General features: G+C 43.0%; 2 protein-coding genes across 2 annotated transcripts; one reads left to right on the forward strand and one right to left on the reverse strand.

Annotated features, from left to right (window-relative positions):
• Positions 1-524: 524 nt before the first annotated feature.
• On the reverse strand, positions 525-1,536 carry Khdc3l (KH domain containing 3 like, subcortical maternal complex member). Its single transcript, XM_076859482.2, has 3 exons — positions 1,368-1,536; positions 995-1,177; positions 525-724 (listed from the first exon to the last, which is right to left on the reverse strand). The coding sequence occupies exons 1-3, from the start codon at positions 1,534-1,536 to the stop codon at positions 525-527; spliced, it is 552 nt and encodes a 183-aa protein (XP_076715597.2).
• An 11,250-nt stretch (positions 1,537-12,786) lies between these two features.
• Dppa5 (developmental pluripotency associated 5) lies at positions 12,787-13,679 on the forward strand. Its single transcript, XM_076860003.1, has 3 exons — positions 12,787-12,898; positions 12,987-13,166; positions 13,621-13,679. Exons 1-3 carry the CDS (start codon positions 12,787-12,789, stop codon positions 13,677-13,679), a joined length of 351 nt encoding a protein of 116 aa, XP_076716118.1.
• Positions 13,680-17,726: the final 4,047 nt, after the last annotated feature.

Raw genomic sequence — 17,726 nt, forward strand, 5'->3', positions numbered from 1 at the left:
GTGGCAGAGGGGGGGTACACCCAAGTGGGCCTTTCATATTCAGCTGGGTAGCAGCCACTGGATCCCAGTTACCAGGTTTCTAAATCCCAAGTCACCTTGAGTAGAATTAAGGTTTGGAGAGGTTTCCATACAAGGACTGACTCAATGGGAAGGTCTCTTACCTTTTGCAAAGTCAGGTGCCCTGTGTTAAGGAGCACAAGCGAAACCTGACCTCAGCTGGGGACTATTGGTCCTGGGCAGCTAGCAATCCAAAAGGTCTCACCTGCCTTGGGGTAGAGAACAGCACACAGAATTTGGGGAGGAATGTAGTATTCTCTTTCTACCTTCCAATTAACAGTCCTTAGGGAAATTTGATTTTTTTTATTAGAACTTTTTAAATTCATGTTTACATTTAACATAGGGGGGAAACAAATCATATCACACAATCTTTCCCCAGCTTTTAGGGTAGAAGGAGAACTATTAGGAATACGATTTCTTCGGAGACTTCCACTTTAACTCCTGGCGCTCCCGACACAAAGATGCCTTCATAACCTGGTAACCAGGTCCTGGGCTGCCTCGGTAGGCTGCTGAGTCCCGGCTTCTGGGACTTTCAGGTCCGGAGACAGCTGGGTCCCGGCCTCAGGAATCTCATCTGGAGATCTCCGAGTCCCAGTCTCCTGGGTCTCAGCCTCCTTGGCCCCAGTCTCCTGGGTCTCATCCATCTGGGCAGCGGCTTTCTTTGAGCCTGGAAGAAAAGTAATGTGAAGAGAATGCACCTGTATTTTCACCCCTCCCCACAAATGTATTGTCACTCCTGCTGGCTGAGGATGTGGGGCCAGAGTCCCAGAGCGCTGAGTGAATTTGGCTTTCTAGAATCCTTGCAAAGACGAAACCCTTTCCCGGCCCGACCGAGAGGGCGAGACTGCCACCCTGGTTCTCAGAAAACTTCGGGGTCCCTCCCAAGTAAAGGGGCTTTGTGGGGGATGGTCCTCCCGATTCCCGGGCCCCTGCGTACTTAGCACCCCGCGGCGCAGGCGGAAGTAGTTAGCCAGGTGTCTGATCATCTCGAATACCTCCAGTTGGAAATTAGGCCTCCCAAATATCAAGATCTTAGCATCGCCTTCAGGATTCCACTGATTCACGTGAAGCACGGTGTGGGTCACACACTCGACATGCGGGATTTTCTCTCCGTCCCGGCCTGCGCAGGGAGGTCAAGAGGGTACAAAAGACTCACCGGGCTTGGGAGGGGAAGGTGCCGCGCTGGGGCAAGAACTTGGGATCTGGGCCCCTGGAGAGCCTTTCCCTGGGACGCGCTCGGACTGTGAGGGGCGTAGGTACAAGTGGCAGGAAAGGAGGCTCCATCGCCCGTCCCTTGATGGCCCACTCACCGAACATTGCTTCCACCAGCCACGCCTCCAGGTACACCACTCTCGGACACTTTAGGTATTGGGAGTGGAACCAGCTAGGTACCTCGGTGGGGTCTCCCAGGACCTCAAAAATTTTTCCTCCTTTTTGTTGCACTTCCACAAGCGTGTGAAACTTCTTGGAAGTGGCCATGCCGCAGGAGCTAAGGGCCGGCGAAAAGTGTCCGAGGAGATGCTAAATCTGTGCTGGAGACAGCTGGAAGGAGCTGCGGCTCTCCCAGGAGTCTTATTTCAAGGGCTTTCGGCTAGCCCCTCCCAATCGAGCTCTTCTCATTGGATCCCAGGCCTCGCTTCCCACTTCTCCACCCCAGGCGAAAGCCCTGGTATCTGGGCTTTCTGGACCCGCGCTCTTCTCGCGCGCCTGGAGGGAAAGCGGGGATCTGGACTTGAGACATCCAATCTGGGACTCAGGAAAGTGAGGACAGTTCCAGTGGCGTAGGAGAGAACCAACGTCTGCACAGAATCTCTTACGGGGGTGGGGGGGAACGTACCGATTCTTGTGGGACTAATATTTACTTAAAGGACTAAATTCAAACCTCCACATCCTTCTGACTTTCGGCCACCGAGTTCTCTCCTTCTGGCCACCACATTTCTAGATTCTTCTCCTATCTTTTTGAGACAGCAGAGCACAGGCAAGGGTTACGTGCGTACCTTTAATACAGCCTTAACCAACAACAGATGATTCACGTGGTTTGGATACTAGAAGAGGGAGTGCTTGAAACTTTTCTAATGTCTCCATTCTCTAAACAACATTATTTCTGTTTATTTTCCTGTTCCACTTAAAGCACTGTTTATTAAGTGTTATTCAAGAGATGAAGTTATGATTCTGGTGTCAGTAGGAGGGGTGTAATGCCCAAACCAGAGGGAAGAGATTCCTAGAACTGTCAGTCTGCTTCTTGTATTCTCTGTGGGAACTCTGTAATTCAAGGAAACATCTAAGAAATTGCAAATATCTAAAAGGATCAAAAGTCTTGAAATCTAAACAGAATATGAATTAAGAATCAAAAGGCCAGGTGTGGTGACCTGTAATCCCAGCTGTTCAGGAGGTGAGGATTTCAAGTAGGAGACAATAGCAACTTAGCAAGATCCTGTTTAAAAAAAAAAAAAAAAAAAAACACACACACACACACACACACACACACACACAAAAACCCATTAAATGATGGAGTAATAAACTTCTGTGGGTAGGCAGAACAATTAGGTGATCATATAACAGAAACTCAAGGATCTGGGCTCTACAACCATAATCATCCCACCTAGAGATGATGGAGACATTGACATACAACTGAAAATTGAAATTTGATGTACTGTCAGTGTTACCCACAAGAATCTAATCTATCATTTGCATGAAAATTTCTAGTCTGAAATCTATTTCTTATACCACAATGATAAATTGTTCCTTAGTTGTTGTAAGAGGGTACTTAAAATTCTAGGCATGTTATTCTTTTGCGTACATGTGTGTTTTGGTGTGTGTAGATTATCTTTCCTTCCTGAAATTTCAAAATAGAGTTGAAATATTTAAGAGAATTAAAATTGTAGTATAACTAGTTTGTGTTAAAAATTCTAACTGATGGAGACTAATATATAGTGCAGAAACCAGTGAGCTACTGCCTGGGAATGGATATGGAGAAACATATAGAGTGGAAAGAAGTAGTAGAAAACTCTTAAGGATGATGGAAATGTGCATTGTCTTGATTACAGTAATTGGTGTATTTGTATGTGTCAAAAGTAATGAATTGTACACATTTTAATATAACCAGTTTATTGTACTTCAGTTATTCATCAAAATAGCCATAGAATTCTTCTTCATTAGAAATAAAATTTTCTATTGCCAGGCACAGTGGTGCATGCCTGTAATCCCAGTGACTTGGGAGGTTAAAACAGGAGGACCACAAGTTTGAGGCCAGTCTCTGCAACTTAGCAAGGTCCTAACCAACTTAGTGAGAACCTGTCTCAAAATAAAAAAGGCTGAGGATGTAGCTCAGTGGTAAACTGTCCCTGGGTTAAATCTCTAGTACCCCACCACCTCCAAAAGAAAAAATTCCTTCAAAATTTCATGCTTTGGCTGGGGATATAGCTCAGTTGGTAGAGTTCTTACCTCCCATGTACACGGCCTTGGGTTCAATCCCCAGCACCACCAAAAATAAATAAGTAAATAAATAAAAAGAAAAAGTAAGTGTCATGCTTTGATTTTCCCCTAACTTGCAGTAATCCTTTTGAGAATTTTAGGCCATTCTGTTTTTTTTTTTCTTTCTAGAATTCTGTTACTCAAAATTTAGTTGACCCTCTTAGCTGGGTACAGTAGTATACATTTATAATCCCAGCTGCGATGTGGCTCAGTGATTAAGCACCCCTTTGTTCAATCTCTAGTGCAAAAAAAAAAAAAAAAAAAAAAAAAAAAAAGTTGGCTATCTGAGCCTACAAAGTGATGCATAATTTCCAGCCACTTAAAAGGCAGAGGCAGGAGAATTTTGAGTTTGAGGCCAGCCAGGGCTACTAGAGAGCTCCTGTCTCAAAAAATAGAAAGGGTTGAGGGTGTGGTTCAGTGGTAGAGCACCCCTGAGTTCCATCCCCAGATCCAGAAAAGAAAAGTTGGTTCCTCTTGACTGATATTCTTCTTTTTCATCTCTTTGCTCTTATATTGTCTCCTAATCATGAAGGCTTGGGAGTTGAACAAAACAAAACAAAAACAAAAACAAAAACTAACTGGAAACTCTGAGCATGTTAGTCTCTACATTCACAAGAGGACCATTCCTTGAGAGCTCCTATGCAGTATCATTAGGTCTTTCATCTAGGTGCTCTTCTTTGCGGTCCCCTCCTTGAGTGACTGTGGGTAGAGTCCCACCCACAATCCTGGGGGTTCTGGAAATCCTCCTGCCCACTCATGATAGATCTCTGCTTCTCTTGGAGCTGATGTCCAAAACCATTTTCCAGGTGAAACTGAAGAAGCACCGCAGACTATTCATGACTATGCCCTCAAAGCCAATCTCAGGTAACAGGGTATGGGGCACAGGGAACAGATGGCAGCTTTCAAGGATGGAAGGTGAAGCAAGGAGAAGACAGGAATTGACCTGGATCCCACACACCCTCCACTCAACCTGTACTACAAAGGGCCAAATTGGCCCATGTTCTAGATCCTTATGATGCACCCAAAATTCTGGACAGCTGCCCACCCCATCCATTAGTTGGATATGGTCCATTTAGGAGAGGAATGGGATACCTCTCTTCCCATCCCATTTTTGTTGAGACAGTGAGTCGTAAACAAGAGGTGTTTCCAAAGCTGACCCAACCTGAAACCAATTTGATAATTGACCCTGGAGCCAGAGTGCTGAGACTGGCAACTATGAGCAGACTCTGGAGGTGTAGTCAGAGCTGGTCTCCTGAGGCAGGACCCAGCTGAAGCTGTGTGCTGATCAACTGTTTCTACCTTGCCTTGATACTTAATGCTGCAGTAGTGTGGCCAATGTTTTTTCTTACTGCCCCTCCATTTCCTTACTCTGGTCTTTGGGCACAAGCATTTTATTCAAGTTTCCCTTCATTATTTGAGGTTAGAAGAAAACCTTTTTTTTTTTTTTTTTTTAAGTTTTGTACTGCACAAACAAGTAGTGTTTGTCTTCCCCTCTCTTTTTTTTAAGAGAGAGAGAGACAGAGAGAGAGAGAGAGAGAATTTTAATTTTTTTTTTATTATTTTTTAGTTTTCGGCAGACACAACATCTTTGTTTGTATGTGGTGCTGAGGATTGAACCCGGGCCACACGCATGCCATGCAAGCGTGCTACCGCTTAAGCCACATCCCCAGCCCCTTCCCCTCTCTTTTTTTAAAAAATTATCTTAGTTGTAGATGGGTACAGTATCTTTATTTATTTATTTCTATACCGTGCTGAGGATTGATCCCAGTACCTCACATGTGCGAGGCAAGTACTCTACCACTGAGCCACAACCCCAGCCCTGTCTCCCACTCTTAGTGGTGGGGGCACCCTAATCCAGGTAGACACTTTACAACTAGGCTCTAAGATGGTGGTTGCAGAATAAGATAAGTTGCAGAATGTAGGTGATCATCACAGCAGGTGTTTTACAGAAAAAACCCAGACAATTCCACCTGGGGATAGGTGGAAGTGGGACAGACTCTGAGTCCTGGCTGGTTCCCCTCTTTGTTGACTGTATCCTCAACCATTCCCTAATCCTAGCTATGGTTTTATTGACCCTTCAGATGGGGACAGTCGAGACCCCCAGTGATTGGAGACCAGAGACCAGACTTTGGTGGAAGCAGAGGAAGAGCTGATTTTCCCTGAACATAGAAAATATCACTTGAAAAAAAAGCTTTCTGCTCAGCAGAGTACACGTAGCTGCAGCTCAATGGTAGAAAGCATGCAAGTGTGAGACTCTGGCTCCATTCCCAGCACTGGAAAAAAAAAATGAATATAACATGGCAGATTGATTTATGGTGGTACTGGGAATTGAACCCAGGGCACTCTACAACCGAACTACATTACTACCCCCGCCTTTTAATTTGTAGTTTAAGACAGTGTCTCCCTAAACTGCCCAGGCAGACCTATGAGCTTGAGATTCTCTTGCCTCAGCTTTCCCAAGCTGGAATTACAGCCATGGGTCACCATATCCTGCTTCTAGGTTATGTTTTGAAATCAGGTATTGTAATGCCTCCAGAATTGCTCTGCATATGCAAGGTCTTTGTGCTTCCATATGAATTTTAGAATTATTTTTTCTAGTTCTGCAAACAATGTCATTAGTAATTTTGATGGGGATTGCATTGCATCTGTAGATCACTTTGGGTAGTATGGCCAATTTAACAATATGTTTCATCTAATCCATGCAGATAGAGGTTTTTTCTCCTTCCAATGTCCTTGTCAATTTCTTCAGAACAAACACATACTTCTAACGCAAAAGATAGCATACAATATACACAGTTTCCACCATTTCTCCCCTCAATAATGTATCTTAAGTATTGTTCAATTTGGCAGTTACTTCATAAGATACTACAAATTTACTTACCATTTTTATTTCTCTCACTAAAATACAAATTTCATAAGTCTTATACAGTTTGCCTTCCTCTTCAGTGCTTTTAAAATATATATATATATTTTCATGAATACTTACCTTGTGTTCTATTTTGTACTTTTAAAAAGTAATGCTATTTCAGTAAATATCCTTGGGCATGTAATTTCTTATGTGTGAAGGTAAAACTATAGGATAAAATTCTAAATGTAGAATTGCTAGGTCAAAGGCTTTGTTTCTTTTCTATTGATAAGAGGTTGCCAAGATGGGTGTGGTGGCAAATGCCTGTAATCACAGGGGCAGAAGGATTGGGACTTCAAAGCCAGCCTCAGCAACAGCAAGGCAACTAAGCAAGTCGGGGAGACCTTATCTATAAATAAAATACAAAATAGGGCTGCTGGATGTGGCTCAGTGGTTGAGTGCCTCTGAGTTTAATCTCTGGTACAAAAAAAAAAAAAAGTTGCCAAATGGTGTCCCATTAAGATTGAACCAATTTATATATCATTAGTCTTATTGCTAATATTATAATAAGAAAACTTGCAATTTATTTTTGGACAAAACTAATAGGTATACTTTTAAGCGCTCCTTCTTTGAAAAAAAAATGTATTGAAAAATGTCTGTGAGGTTAGGTGGCAAACAGAGCCCATGTAATGTTGAGACTTTCTAGGTTGTCATCTAGGATAATATTTCAACTGGATTTTAAAGATTCTGCAAATCGATTTGGGTAGTGTGGCTATTACAACCAACATACAATTGGTTATAAAGATTTCAGGGGTTGGGGATATAGCTCAGTGGTTGAACACTTGCCTAGCTTGTGTGAGGCCTTGGGTTTGATCTCTAACATTGCAAAGGATAAAAAAAAAAAAAAAAAAGTGTTAACCTTTTAAATGTCTAAAACTAAAACTGAAATTCTGCCTCTTGCTTTCCCCGCAAAAATCTCCTTTTGCAAGAAAATATTGAGATATGTGGAGAAGCAGCCAATTTAACAGAAACCAGGCTCTGGGAGAAGTAGAGAGGGAATAAGGCAGGCATCAGTAACCACTAAGTGGTGGGAACCAAGAAGGGAGTTGACACACTGCTTACTTTGAGGATTGAGAGTGGGTTTTATCCAGCATCACTTGACATAAATGGAAAGGCTACAGTATCCCGTGTGCAGCTTTTCTGAACAATCCTCTTCCCCCTGGCAAGAATTCCTCCATATATATATTGGGGGGAGGTGGGTACTGGGAATTGACACCAGAGGTGCTTTATCACTGAGTTCCATCCTCAGCACTTTCTATTTATTTATTTTGAGACAAGGTCTCACTAAATTGCTTAGGTCCTTGCTAAATTGCCAAGGTTGGGTTTGAACTTGCAATCCTCCTGCCTCGGCCTCCTAAGCAGCTGGCACCATCATGCCCAGCTCCTGAATTTATTAGAATCTTCCCTGTAGACTGAGCTCCTCTCCCGGAAGAACCCTGTAATTTGCAAATTTTCCTAAAGGCACATTATATTCCTTAGCGGGAAGAGTGAGGGAAGTGACAAGATGCAGCTTGTAAAAAGCCTAAATCCATGAAGAAGGACAGTGTATAGTGAACCACTTCTGGCCAGGAATTGTGAATTGAGGCCGATAGCTTCCAGGGTCTTCGAAACTGGGCTTCTGCGGGAGGTCCCTGACTCCGTGCGAGGGCGCACAACCTCGCTGGCATGAAGGTGCGGGATGCAGCGGACTCTTACCCAAGCAGCCAGGAAGGCTGGGGTCGGAATGTGCTCCGCTCCTGGGGCGTAAGTTTGTTCTGGAAGATAGTTGGCGCATTTTTAAGGAAAAACGGGGGCCCACATTCCTTTCACAGTAGGGGAATTCTCAGCGAAAACGTTGCAGACTCTGGTCTTTCTGCTGAACGCGGGCCTCAGTGATGGGCATGGCCTTCCTCCCTTATGGAGGGAAAATGACCGTTCTAGACCAGTCGCGCAGCTAAAAGTGCTATTCCACGGGCAGTTCCGTTGCTGGAAGAAAACAATGGTTTACTTAAACAGAACTTCCACAAAGCAATTTGTGTGTGTGTGTGTGTGTGTGCGCGCGCGCGCGCGCGCGCGCGCGCGCCTCAGCCTCCTGAGTATCTGGGATGCATTTTTTATTTTTATTACTTTAGATGCGATCCAATTAGTTAATTTTTAAAAAATGGATAATGCTTTTGGTGACAAATCTACGAATTCTGTTGGGCGTGGTGGCAAACACCTGTAATCACTGGAGAGGCTGAGGCAGGAGGATAGCAAGCCTCAGCAATTTAGGGAAACTCCATGAAAACAAACAAACAAAAAACAAACAAACAAAAAACCCCCAAGCAACAACAGCAACAAAACAAAACAAACAAACAAACAAAAAGAGGGTGGGTTGAAGATGTAGCTCAGTGCTTAAGGGCCCCTGGTTATATACATGAGATATATATATTCGTTCTTTGGTTAGCTCTAAATCCTAATTTTTTTCTTAGACCCTAAAGCCTTTATAATTAATGCAATTAACATTTAAGCAATGAGATCAACCTGAGTTAATTTTTTTTGTTTAGGGAATGAGATATGCATTGAGGTTCAATATTTTTTATTTTTGTCTATTGATGTTCCATTGCCCCCAATATCATTTAATGAAAAGGCTCTCTCTCCTCTATTGAATTTCTTTTGCTCCTTTATCAAGAATCAGGAATATTTGTGGGGTTGGTTCTGGGTTCTTTGTTTTTTTCCATCCATCTGTGTCTATCCTTTTGTTAATACCACACAGTTTAACAATAGCTATAGCTATATAAATCTTATTTTAAAGCAATCTGGTCTATACCGGGTGTGGTGGCGCAGCCTGTAATCCCAGCTACTCTCAATCCCAGCTACTCTCGGTGGATCGCAAGTTTGAGGCCAGCCTAGGCCAGTCTCTGCCGTTCCCAAGTCTGGCCTGGGAATTGTATTTCTCTGGTTTCCGGACTTGAAAGTAGAAGACTACCTGGTTGATGCTCAGTCTACCATACTGACCGCCCAACAGGAAGCAGGTCGAGTGGTTCTGGTGCTGCAGGTGGTGGCCTGAGGGAACCGCGGAACCGCACTGTAATTACTTCCTGGGTGAACTCTGAGTCCTGGAAACATCTTCAACACAACAGTTCCTGTACTCTGCCTTTATAGTGGCTGGAAGCCTTTGAATCCCAGACTGGGTGTAGCCCAATAGGTCGGGCCCCTTGAGGTCCCCAGAGGCCAGATGGGAGTGTCTTGGAGGTCTCAGCCACCTCTGGTTAGACTTACCTAGGGTTTACCTGATTAGTCACTTAGGCCTGCCTCAGAGGCTCTCCAAGTGCCTCCCAGCAACCTAAACACTCCACGTGGAAGAGAGGGAGTCTATGGTGGATAAGATGGCTCAGCTTCCTATGTTTCAGTTTTCAGTACCTTTTAATATGCTTTCCCATGTCCCCACAATCCCCCACCCCGCTGCCTTGCTTGTGAAGAACACAATCCTTACATGTGCTAGGCAAGCACTCTACCACTGAGCTACACCCCTAGTTCTCTGCATGTGCTTTAAAAAATGTTGAGGGCTGAGATTGTGGCTCAGTGGCAGAGCCAGCGCTTGCCTCACACATGTGAGGCATTGGGTTTGATCCTCAGCACCACATAAAAATAAAGTAAAGTAAAGGTATTGTGCTTATGCATAACTAAAAAAAATTTTAAAAATGTTACATTGAACTTGCATGCAGCAGACCTGGTGCAGCAAAATAACGGGTGGGCAGGTTACCTTGATACAGCAGGAGTAGGAGCCATTTATTGTAGGACTGGATCAATATTTATACATTCCACACAGCTTATCTTAATTAGCATAAACTAGATACAGCAGTCAACCAGTAAGGAATCTCCACACTTAATGGCTCGCTTTTGTTATTTCACAAACCACTCCCTCTGGCATTTTGCCAGGCGCCATCCAGACTTATTTACAGACTCTAATATTTCTCTGGCAAAATGCCAGGCGCCATCCTGACTTGTTTACAGACTCTAACACTTGCAGTCAAAGGAATGGGAGATGAAGATAACTTAGAAAGTGTAATAGAAGTCCTTTTTGAAGAGATGTGTTACATTTTCTCCCCTGGAAAAGTTTCTTTTTATTAGCTACTCAACACTCTATAATACTTCATCTTCTGAATTTTATTAATAACATTACAGAAAGGATGAGAGACTATATAAAAAAAATTGTTAGCTAGACCCAACTGTTAATGTTTGTCACATTGGCTCTCTCTCAATACATATAAAATTCTGGAGGTTTTTTTTTTTTTTTTTTTTTTTTTTTTTAAAGGGGGTTTAATATTTGTCATTTTTTTTTTTAAGAAAGAGTGAGAGAGAGTGAGAGATTGGGAGAGAGAGAGAGAATTTTAATATTTATTTATTTATTTTTTTTAGTATTTGGCGGACACAACATCTTTGTCTGTTTGTGGTGCTGTACGCATGCCAGGCGAGCGGGCTACTCTTGAGCCACATCCCCAGCCCAAATACTTGTCATTTAACTGGAGATACATCAGGCCCAATGGCTATTGCCTGTAATTCCAGCAGCTGTGAAAGCTGAGGAGGAAGATTTGAGGCTGTTTTGAGGTTAGCCCCAGCAACTTGGCCAGACCTTAAGCAACTTAGTGAGTTCCCATCTTAAAATAAAAAATAAAACACTGGGGATGTAACTCAGTGGTAAAGCACCCCTGCATTCAATCCCCAGTACTAAAAATAAACAAACAAACAAACAAATAAATAAACTGCAGATATAGCAAATTACTTTTTATCAGTATGAGGCTCCTGAGAACAAGGACTTATCTTGTATAAGTTGTATACACTCTAGAAATTTCTAAACATTAATAAAACACAACTTTGCAATTTAGTCCATGTTCAAATTTTCTTCATTGTTCTGAAATGTTCTGATTCAAGATTACTTGAATCATACAGATCATTTAGTTGTTAATAGCAGTCTTCTGATTTTTTTTGTTTTGATGACATTGACCAGTCATCCATTTGTCCCATTACTGATGATGTTAACTTTGGTTATGGTGGTACTCTCTAGGTATTATAAAGGAATGATTTTTCTTCTTTAAAACTCATAATTTGTGGGCTAGGACTTCTAGATCTTTTAAATATCTAGTCTTCAATAACTTTCATCTGATAGTTTCAGCTGTTGATGATCCTTTTTTAGATAGATTACACAGTGGCCTGTAAAACAACCTGTTTGTTTGTTTGTTTGTTTGTTTTCTTTTCCTACTGGTACTGGGGGTGGAACCGAGAGACTAAGCTTCATCCCCAGCTCTTTTAATCTTTTGAGACAGGGTATCCCTAAAGTTGCCAGAGGTGTTACAAGTCCCTACCAGACTGCTGGGATTTCAGGCATGAGCTTCTGTGACCACCTGTTCATCCGCTTTCAAAATATATTGTTTGAGGCTGGCACAGCAGCAGCGTGCCTGTAATTCCAAAGAAGGAGGAGGATCGGAAGTTCAAGGTCAGCCTCAGCAAGCAATTTAGCGATGTCCTAAGTTATTAGGCAAGATCTTGTCTCAAAATAAATAAATAAATAAATAAGAATATAAATAAATAAAAAGGAATGGTAATGTAGCTCAGTGGTGAACTGTCCCTTGGTTCAATCCCGAATACCAAAAGTAAATAAAAAACAAAAAACGAGTAAATCAAGTTAACTTAGGAAGCCCTCACCCATTTGGGCTGTGTGGCCCGGTAGGGCACTAGTGAACTTTGAAACAAGTCAGTTCAAAAAGCTCCAGAACAGGTAACAGAGGCCTCAAAGAATGGGACTGTGGGAGCATTTTCGAGCACCTTCTGGTCCCTTCAAGTAAGATAATGAATTTCCGAATCCCGATTTCCTCTTCGTTAAATGGCAGGAATTATTGCTTAGTTCCTGGTAGTCGCCTGAGTCACCTACACAGTGAAGAACCGGGACAAGCTCCTTTGGAACTAGAGGAAACGACCTCATTTGGAACCTGAGAGGCAGGAGGCACTGATTCGGCAGTTCTTGGGGAGCCCTTGCACCGTCCAGCCTGCATTCTTACTTTCTGGGAATATGTCCAACCTTTTGTTTTCTGCGGGGAAAGTATACAGCATCTTCTTCCTACTCAAGCTCAAGCCTTCGGTATTTCCGCGCAGAAGACTCGATCAAAGCTGGTGGAAACCCTAGTTAACTAGGAGACAGCTGGGTCGGGGTGCCCAGGAGTTTGTAATCCGCGGGGCCAAAAGGTGGGCGGGGCGGGCCGAGAGCCTGAAGGGTGGGATTGGGCCGCAGGCCGGGGGCGGGGCCGTCCAGCTGGAGACACTGCGGGCGCCGCGGCTCTGGGCAGCACCGTTGGGACTCATCCCCGCTGGAGAGTAATTTTTAAGGACTCAAGATGGGTGCGCTCGCGGAACGTAGAGATATCCCAGCATGGGTGAAAGTTCCCGAAGACCTGAAAGACCCAGAGGTGTTCCAGGTCCCGACGCGGCTGCTGGAAGCCCTGTTCGGTGAGTGCCCAGTCCTGGCCCCGCTGCCCAGTCACCAGCGTCGCGGTCTCCGCGGCCTGGGTGGAGCGCTCACTTCCTTCCCGAACAGGCCCGTGCGGATGTCGGATCCCTTACATCGAGCAGGTGAGCAAGGCCATGCTCGAGCTGAAGACTCTGGAATCTTCAGAATTCACCGAGATCGTGGTTTATGGCTCCTACTTGTCCAAGCTCCGGACCAGATGGATGCTTCAGTCCTTGGCTGAGTGGCACCGCCAGCGACAGGAGCGAGGTAAGAGACGCCGTGACAAAGTGCTCGAGGCGGGGAAGTCGAGGGGGGGGGGGAGCTTCACTTTCCCTTTCCTCCAGCAGTCCTTTTTGTTTCTCCCCTCTCTCTTCTTCGCTGCCCCAGACAACCTCGGTTATCACCAGGAGCGCCCTGTGCGTCTGGGCTGTTCCTGGAAGTTCTTTGGGAGTTTGAAGATTGAGGGGCGAGGCTGGTCGTCTTATCTGACAAATCTGAATTCAGACTCCACCCCTGCCCCAGACTTCTTGGAGGGTGAGAAAAACGGGCCTAGTTTTTGGAGGGTCCCTAGAATTTCAGGCCCAGAACGCCTGGTTCAGAAAGTCCACAAGACAACCCCGAAAGACTTGGAGAACGGTCAGGGCTGTTATCCTCCCTCTCCCTCTCCCTCTCTCTCTCCCTCCCTCTGCTCACATTCTCACTGTTGCTCTTTCTGGTTTAGGAATGCTCAAACTCGAGGAAGCAATGAATGCTCTGGAACTAAGCCCTTGGATGAAGTGAAGCCAGTTTCCAGCCCATGTGATTGGGTCCAGGATGTAGAGATGAGGCTGTGGCCAGAGTTAGAGTGGGTCTGGCTTGGTTTAAATTCTGCTATGACTTCTATAGCCAAATATTTGGGGGTATTTGCCTTGCTCTGAGTTCTGATGTGAATTTCTCTTTCCAAGGTTGCTTATGAAGGAATAAAGTTTTTTTAAAAAGTAGTTTTTTAGTTGTAGTTGGAAACAATATCTTTATTTTTATTTTAATGTGGTGCTGAGGATGGAACCCAGTACCTCACCCACACGAGGCAAGCGCTCTACCACTGAGTTACAACTCTAGCCTCATAAAGTTTCAAATATTCCTTGACATTGTGGCTCATGGAGTGAAAGTAACACTTTAGATATCCAATGCACTGTGGAAGTGTGGTTCTTAAGCTTTATTCTATATGGACCCCCCCACCCCAAATTGGAATGAGGTCCAAGCTCAACTTGACAAGTGGCAAAAGGGTCTAGGAATTGAGTCCTGAGATGCAGCTGTGAACCAAAACCCCACAGGATATATGATTTCATCAGGCAGTGACCTCGACTCATTCAAAAACAACCTAAGATGGGTTAATATAACCTATAAAATAAAAAGCAACTGCTCTGGAAAACAAAACTATGAAGAGCCAGGACCAGCTTCAGTGTAGCAGGTTTGTATCCTTGTGCATTTCTTTTCTTTTTCTTTTCTTTTTTTTTTTTAAAGAGAGAGAGAGGTAGAGAGAGGCAGAGAGAGACAGAATTTTTTTTTAATATTTATTTTTAGTTTTTTCAGCGGGCACAACATCTTTGTTTGTATGTGGTGCTGTGGATCGAACCCGGGCCGCACGCATGCCAGGCGAGCGCGCTACCGCTTGAGCCACATCCCAGCCCTTGTGCATTTCTTAATAGAAGACAGCTGGGTTTTCATTTTCATTCAATCTATTAAATCTTACCTAGGTTGATGCATGTGAAAAATTCAGCTTTATACAGATGAGAAAGGAATTGGAATTCTTAAGAACACTTCAGTTCTTCACTAGGCACCCAAAAGGAAAGTTTGGTTGCCATAGGTGAGGCTCACTCTGGATGGCAGAAGAACAACCAAAATAGGTACTATAATTTTCTTTGGTAGAGAGGAGTTTGATACTCAAACTAAAATGAATCCTAATTGTGGGAGTTCTCTGGCCCTATGATCTTAGGCCAGTTGTTTAACCCCCCAAGTTCCTCAATTTCTGAGGATAATAACAGCATGTATAATGATGAAGTGTCTTCTGCAAGAGGAGTCTAGCATGTCTATCAGATAATTTAAATAAGTGGTGGTGACCCATTCTTGTAATCCCAGTGACTCAGAAGGCTAAGGCAGGAGGATTGTAGGTTTAAAGACAGCCTCAGCAATTTAGTGAGGCTTTAAGCAACTAAGGGAGACTTTGTCTCAAAGGGCTGGGGATGTGATTCAATGCCCCTTTGGGTTCAGTCCCTGGTACCAAAAAATAATTGTAAAGGGGGGAGCAATCAGTAACTGAAGGCACCACCATTTTGATCCAGTGGTTAAGGTAAAAATTAGTCATCTTGATGTCTCACCCCCAATATGAAATCCTTGAACATGTCCAGTCAATTTGGCCTTATTGAAAGAAACAAAACAAAACAAAAATAAAAAAGCAGCCAGATTTTTATTTTCTTTTTGGTACTGGGAATTGAATCCAGAGTGCTTTCCCTTTGAGCCACATTCCCAGCTCTTTTTATTTTTTTGAGACAGCCTCACTAAGTTGCTGAGGCTGGCCTTGAAATTGCTATTCTCCTAACTCACCCTCCCAAGTAGCTGGGGTTACAGGCATGTGCCATTGCACCTAGCAAAACCAGATTATTTCCATATTTTTTATTGGTGCATTATAGTTTTACATAATGTGGATCTGTTTACATATTCATACATGCACACACTATAACAATATAATGTGGCTAATATTATTCCCTAATTTTCTCCCCTACCTCCTGTCCTCCCCCTCCCTGTTTCCTTTATTGATTGCTCCTCAATTTTCATGAGGTTCCCCCTACCTTCTACTTTTTCCTTTCTAGCTTCCACATGAGAGAAAACATATGAACTTTGACCTTCTGAATTTGGCTTATTTCATTCAACATAAATAATGTACTCAAGTTCCATCCATGTTCCTGCAAATAACAATATCATTCTCTTTATGGCTGGATAAAACTGTTGTGTTTGTATATCACACTTTCTTTATTTTCCCTTTTTGGTACCAGGAATTAAAACCAGGGGTGCTTAACTACTGAGCTACATCCCCAGCCCTTTATATTTTTTATTTAGAGACAGGGTATCACTAAGTTGCTGAGGTTGGCTTTGAACTTGCAATCCTCCTGCCTCAGCCTCAGGACTCACTGGGATTATAGACATGCACCACCGTGTCCCACTTATATACCACATTTTCTTTATCTGTTCATCCACTGACAGACACCTAGGCTGACAACCAGAATTTGAGTCCTTCCTATAACTACCATCTCTAGTTCTATACTATTTGTCACGACTACTAATTTATAATGGGTTTTTGTTTGTTTTGTTGTTTTGGGTATTGAGAATTGAACCCAGGGGAAATCTAACAGAGTTACATTTCCAGCCTTTTTGGCAAGTTCAAGGTCAGCCTGAGCAACTTAGCAAGATCCTGTCTTCAAATTGCCATCCTGACTCAGCCTCCCAAATTGCTGAGATGACAGGAGTTGTTTACCATGCCTGGCTTGATAATTTCCTTTGGTTCATCTCAGTATGTTCTACAGCAGCTGAATTTGTTTTTAAGAATATAAATTACATGGCTCCTCTTCCAAAAGGGACCTCAGAACTTTTCATAGTTGTCTGTTCAACTTAATCCACACTCCGTACCCTGACTTATAAGGCACTAGATAATCTGACCCCTGACAAATAGAAACTGTTATCCCTTTGCTCTCTGCTCTAACCCATCCACTTGCTGCCCTTAAAACACAAAGTTTGTTACTTCACAGCTTTTGGTTTTGCTGTCCTTTTGCTTAGAATACCTTTTCCTTACATTTTTTAAAAAATATTTTTTAGTTGTCAATGGACCTTTATTTTATTTATTTATATGTGGTGCTGAGAATCGAACCCAGTGCCTCACACATGCTAGGCAAGTACTCTACCACTGAGCCATTACCCAGCCCCTCCTTAGATTTTTTTTTAACTTTTTTTTAAAAATTAGAGCACTATAGTTATTTTCCTCAGATTTTTGAATTAGTTTTGCTCTTTTCCCTCAGGCGATATATATTAACCTCTCCTCCACAGACTGTTTGATCTTTATTTTTATGACATTTGTAAACCTGATGATAGCATTAGCTGTTATTTCTTGCCTCTCCTTCACTAGCATATACATTTAGTAAGGCAGGGATATTGAATTTTTTTTTTTCTTGGTACAGGGGATCAAACCCAGGGCCTCAGGCATATTAGGCCAGTGCTCTATCACTGAGATACATCACAGACATTCTAATTTCATTTTTTAAAAGAATTTAACTTTTGTTTATTTGTTTTTATATGGTGCTGAGAATCAAACCCAGGGTCTCACTCATGCTAGGCCAGCACTTTACCACCGAGCTACAATACCAGCCCTCTTATTTCTTTTTGAGACAGGGTCTTGCTAAGTTTCCCAGGCTGATCTCAAACTTGGGATCCTTTTGCCTAAGTCTCCTGAGTAGCTGGAATTATAGGTGTGTACCACCATACCAGGTTCTGGATATTAATTTTAAATAAAAGGAGCAATATAGAATAGGTAACAGTAGTGTTATTAGAAACAACACCTACTAGGCTGCCTGAGTTTGAATCTTGGCTCAGTCACTTGTTAGCTTAACCAAGACTGTGTTAGCCTTTGAGCTTCAGTTATCCATCTATAAATTTCTTGTGGGGTTATAATGAGGATTAAATGAGTTAAGATGATCTTAAGCCTTGGTAAAGTCTTAGAAAGATATCTGACATAATAGATGTTGAATGAATATTTCTTGAATTCATGAATAACAGGCTATTCTTGTTTCAGTGCAAGAC

The sequence above is a fragment of the Callospermophilus lateralis genome, chromosome 6 (assembly GCF_048772815.1).
Source record: "Callospermophilus lateralis isolate mCalLat2 chromosome 6, mCalLat2.hap1, whole genome shotgun sequence".
NCBI lineage: Eukaryota > Metazoa > Chordata > Mammalia > Rodentia > Sciuridae > Callospermophilus > Callospermophilus lateralis.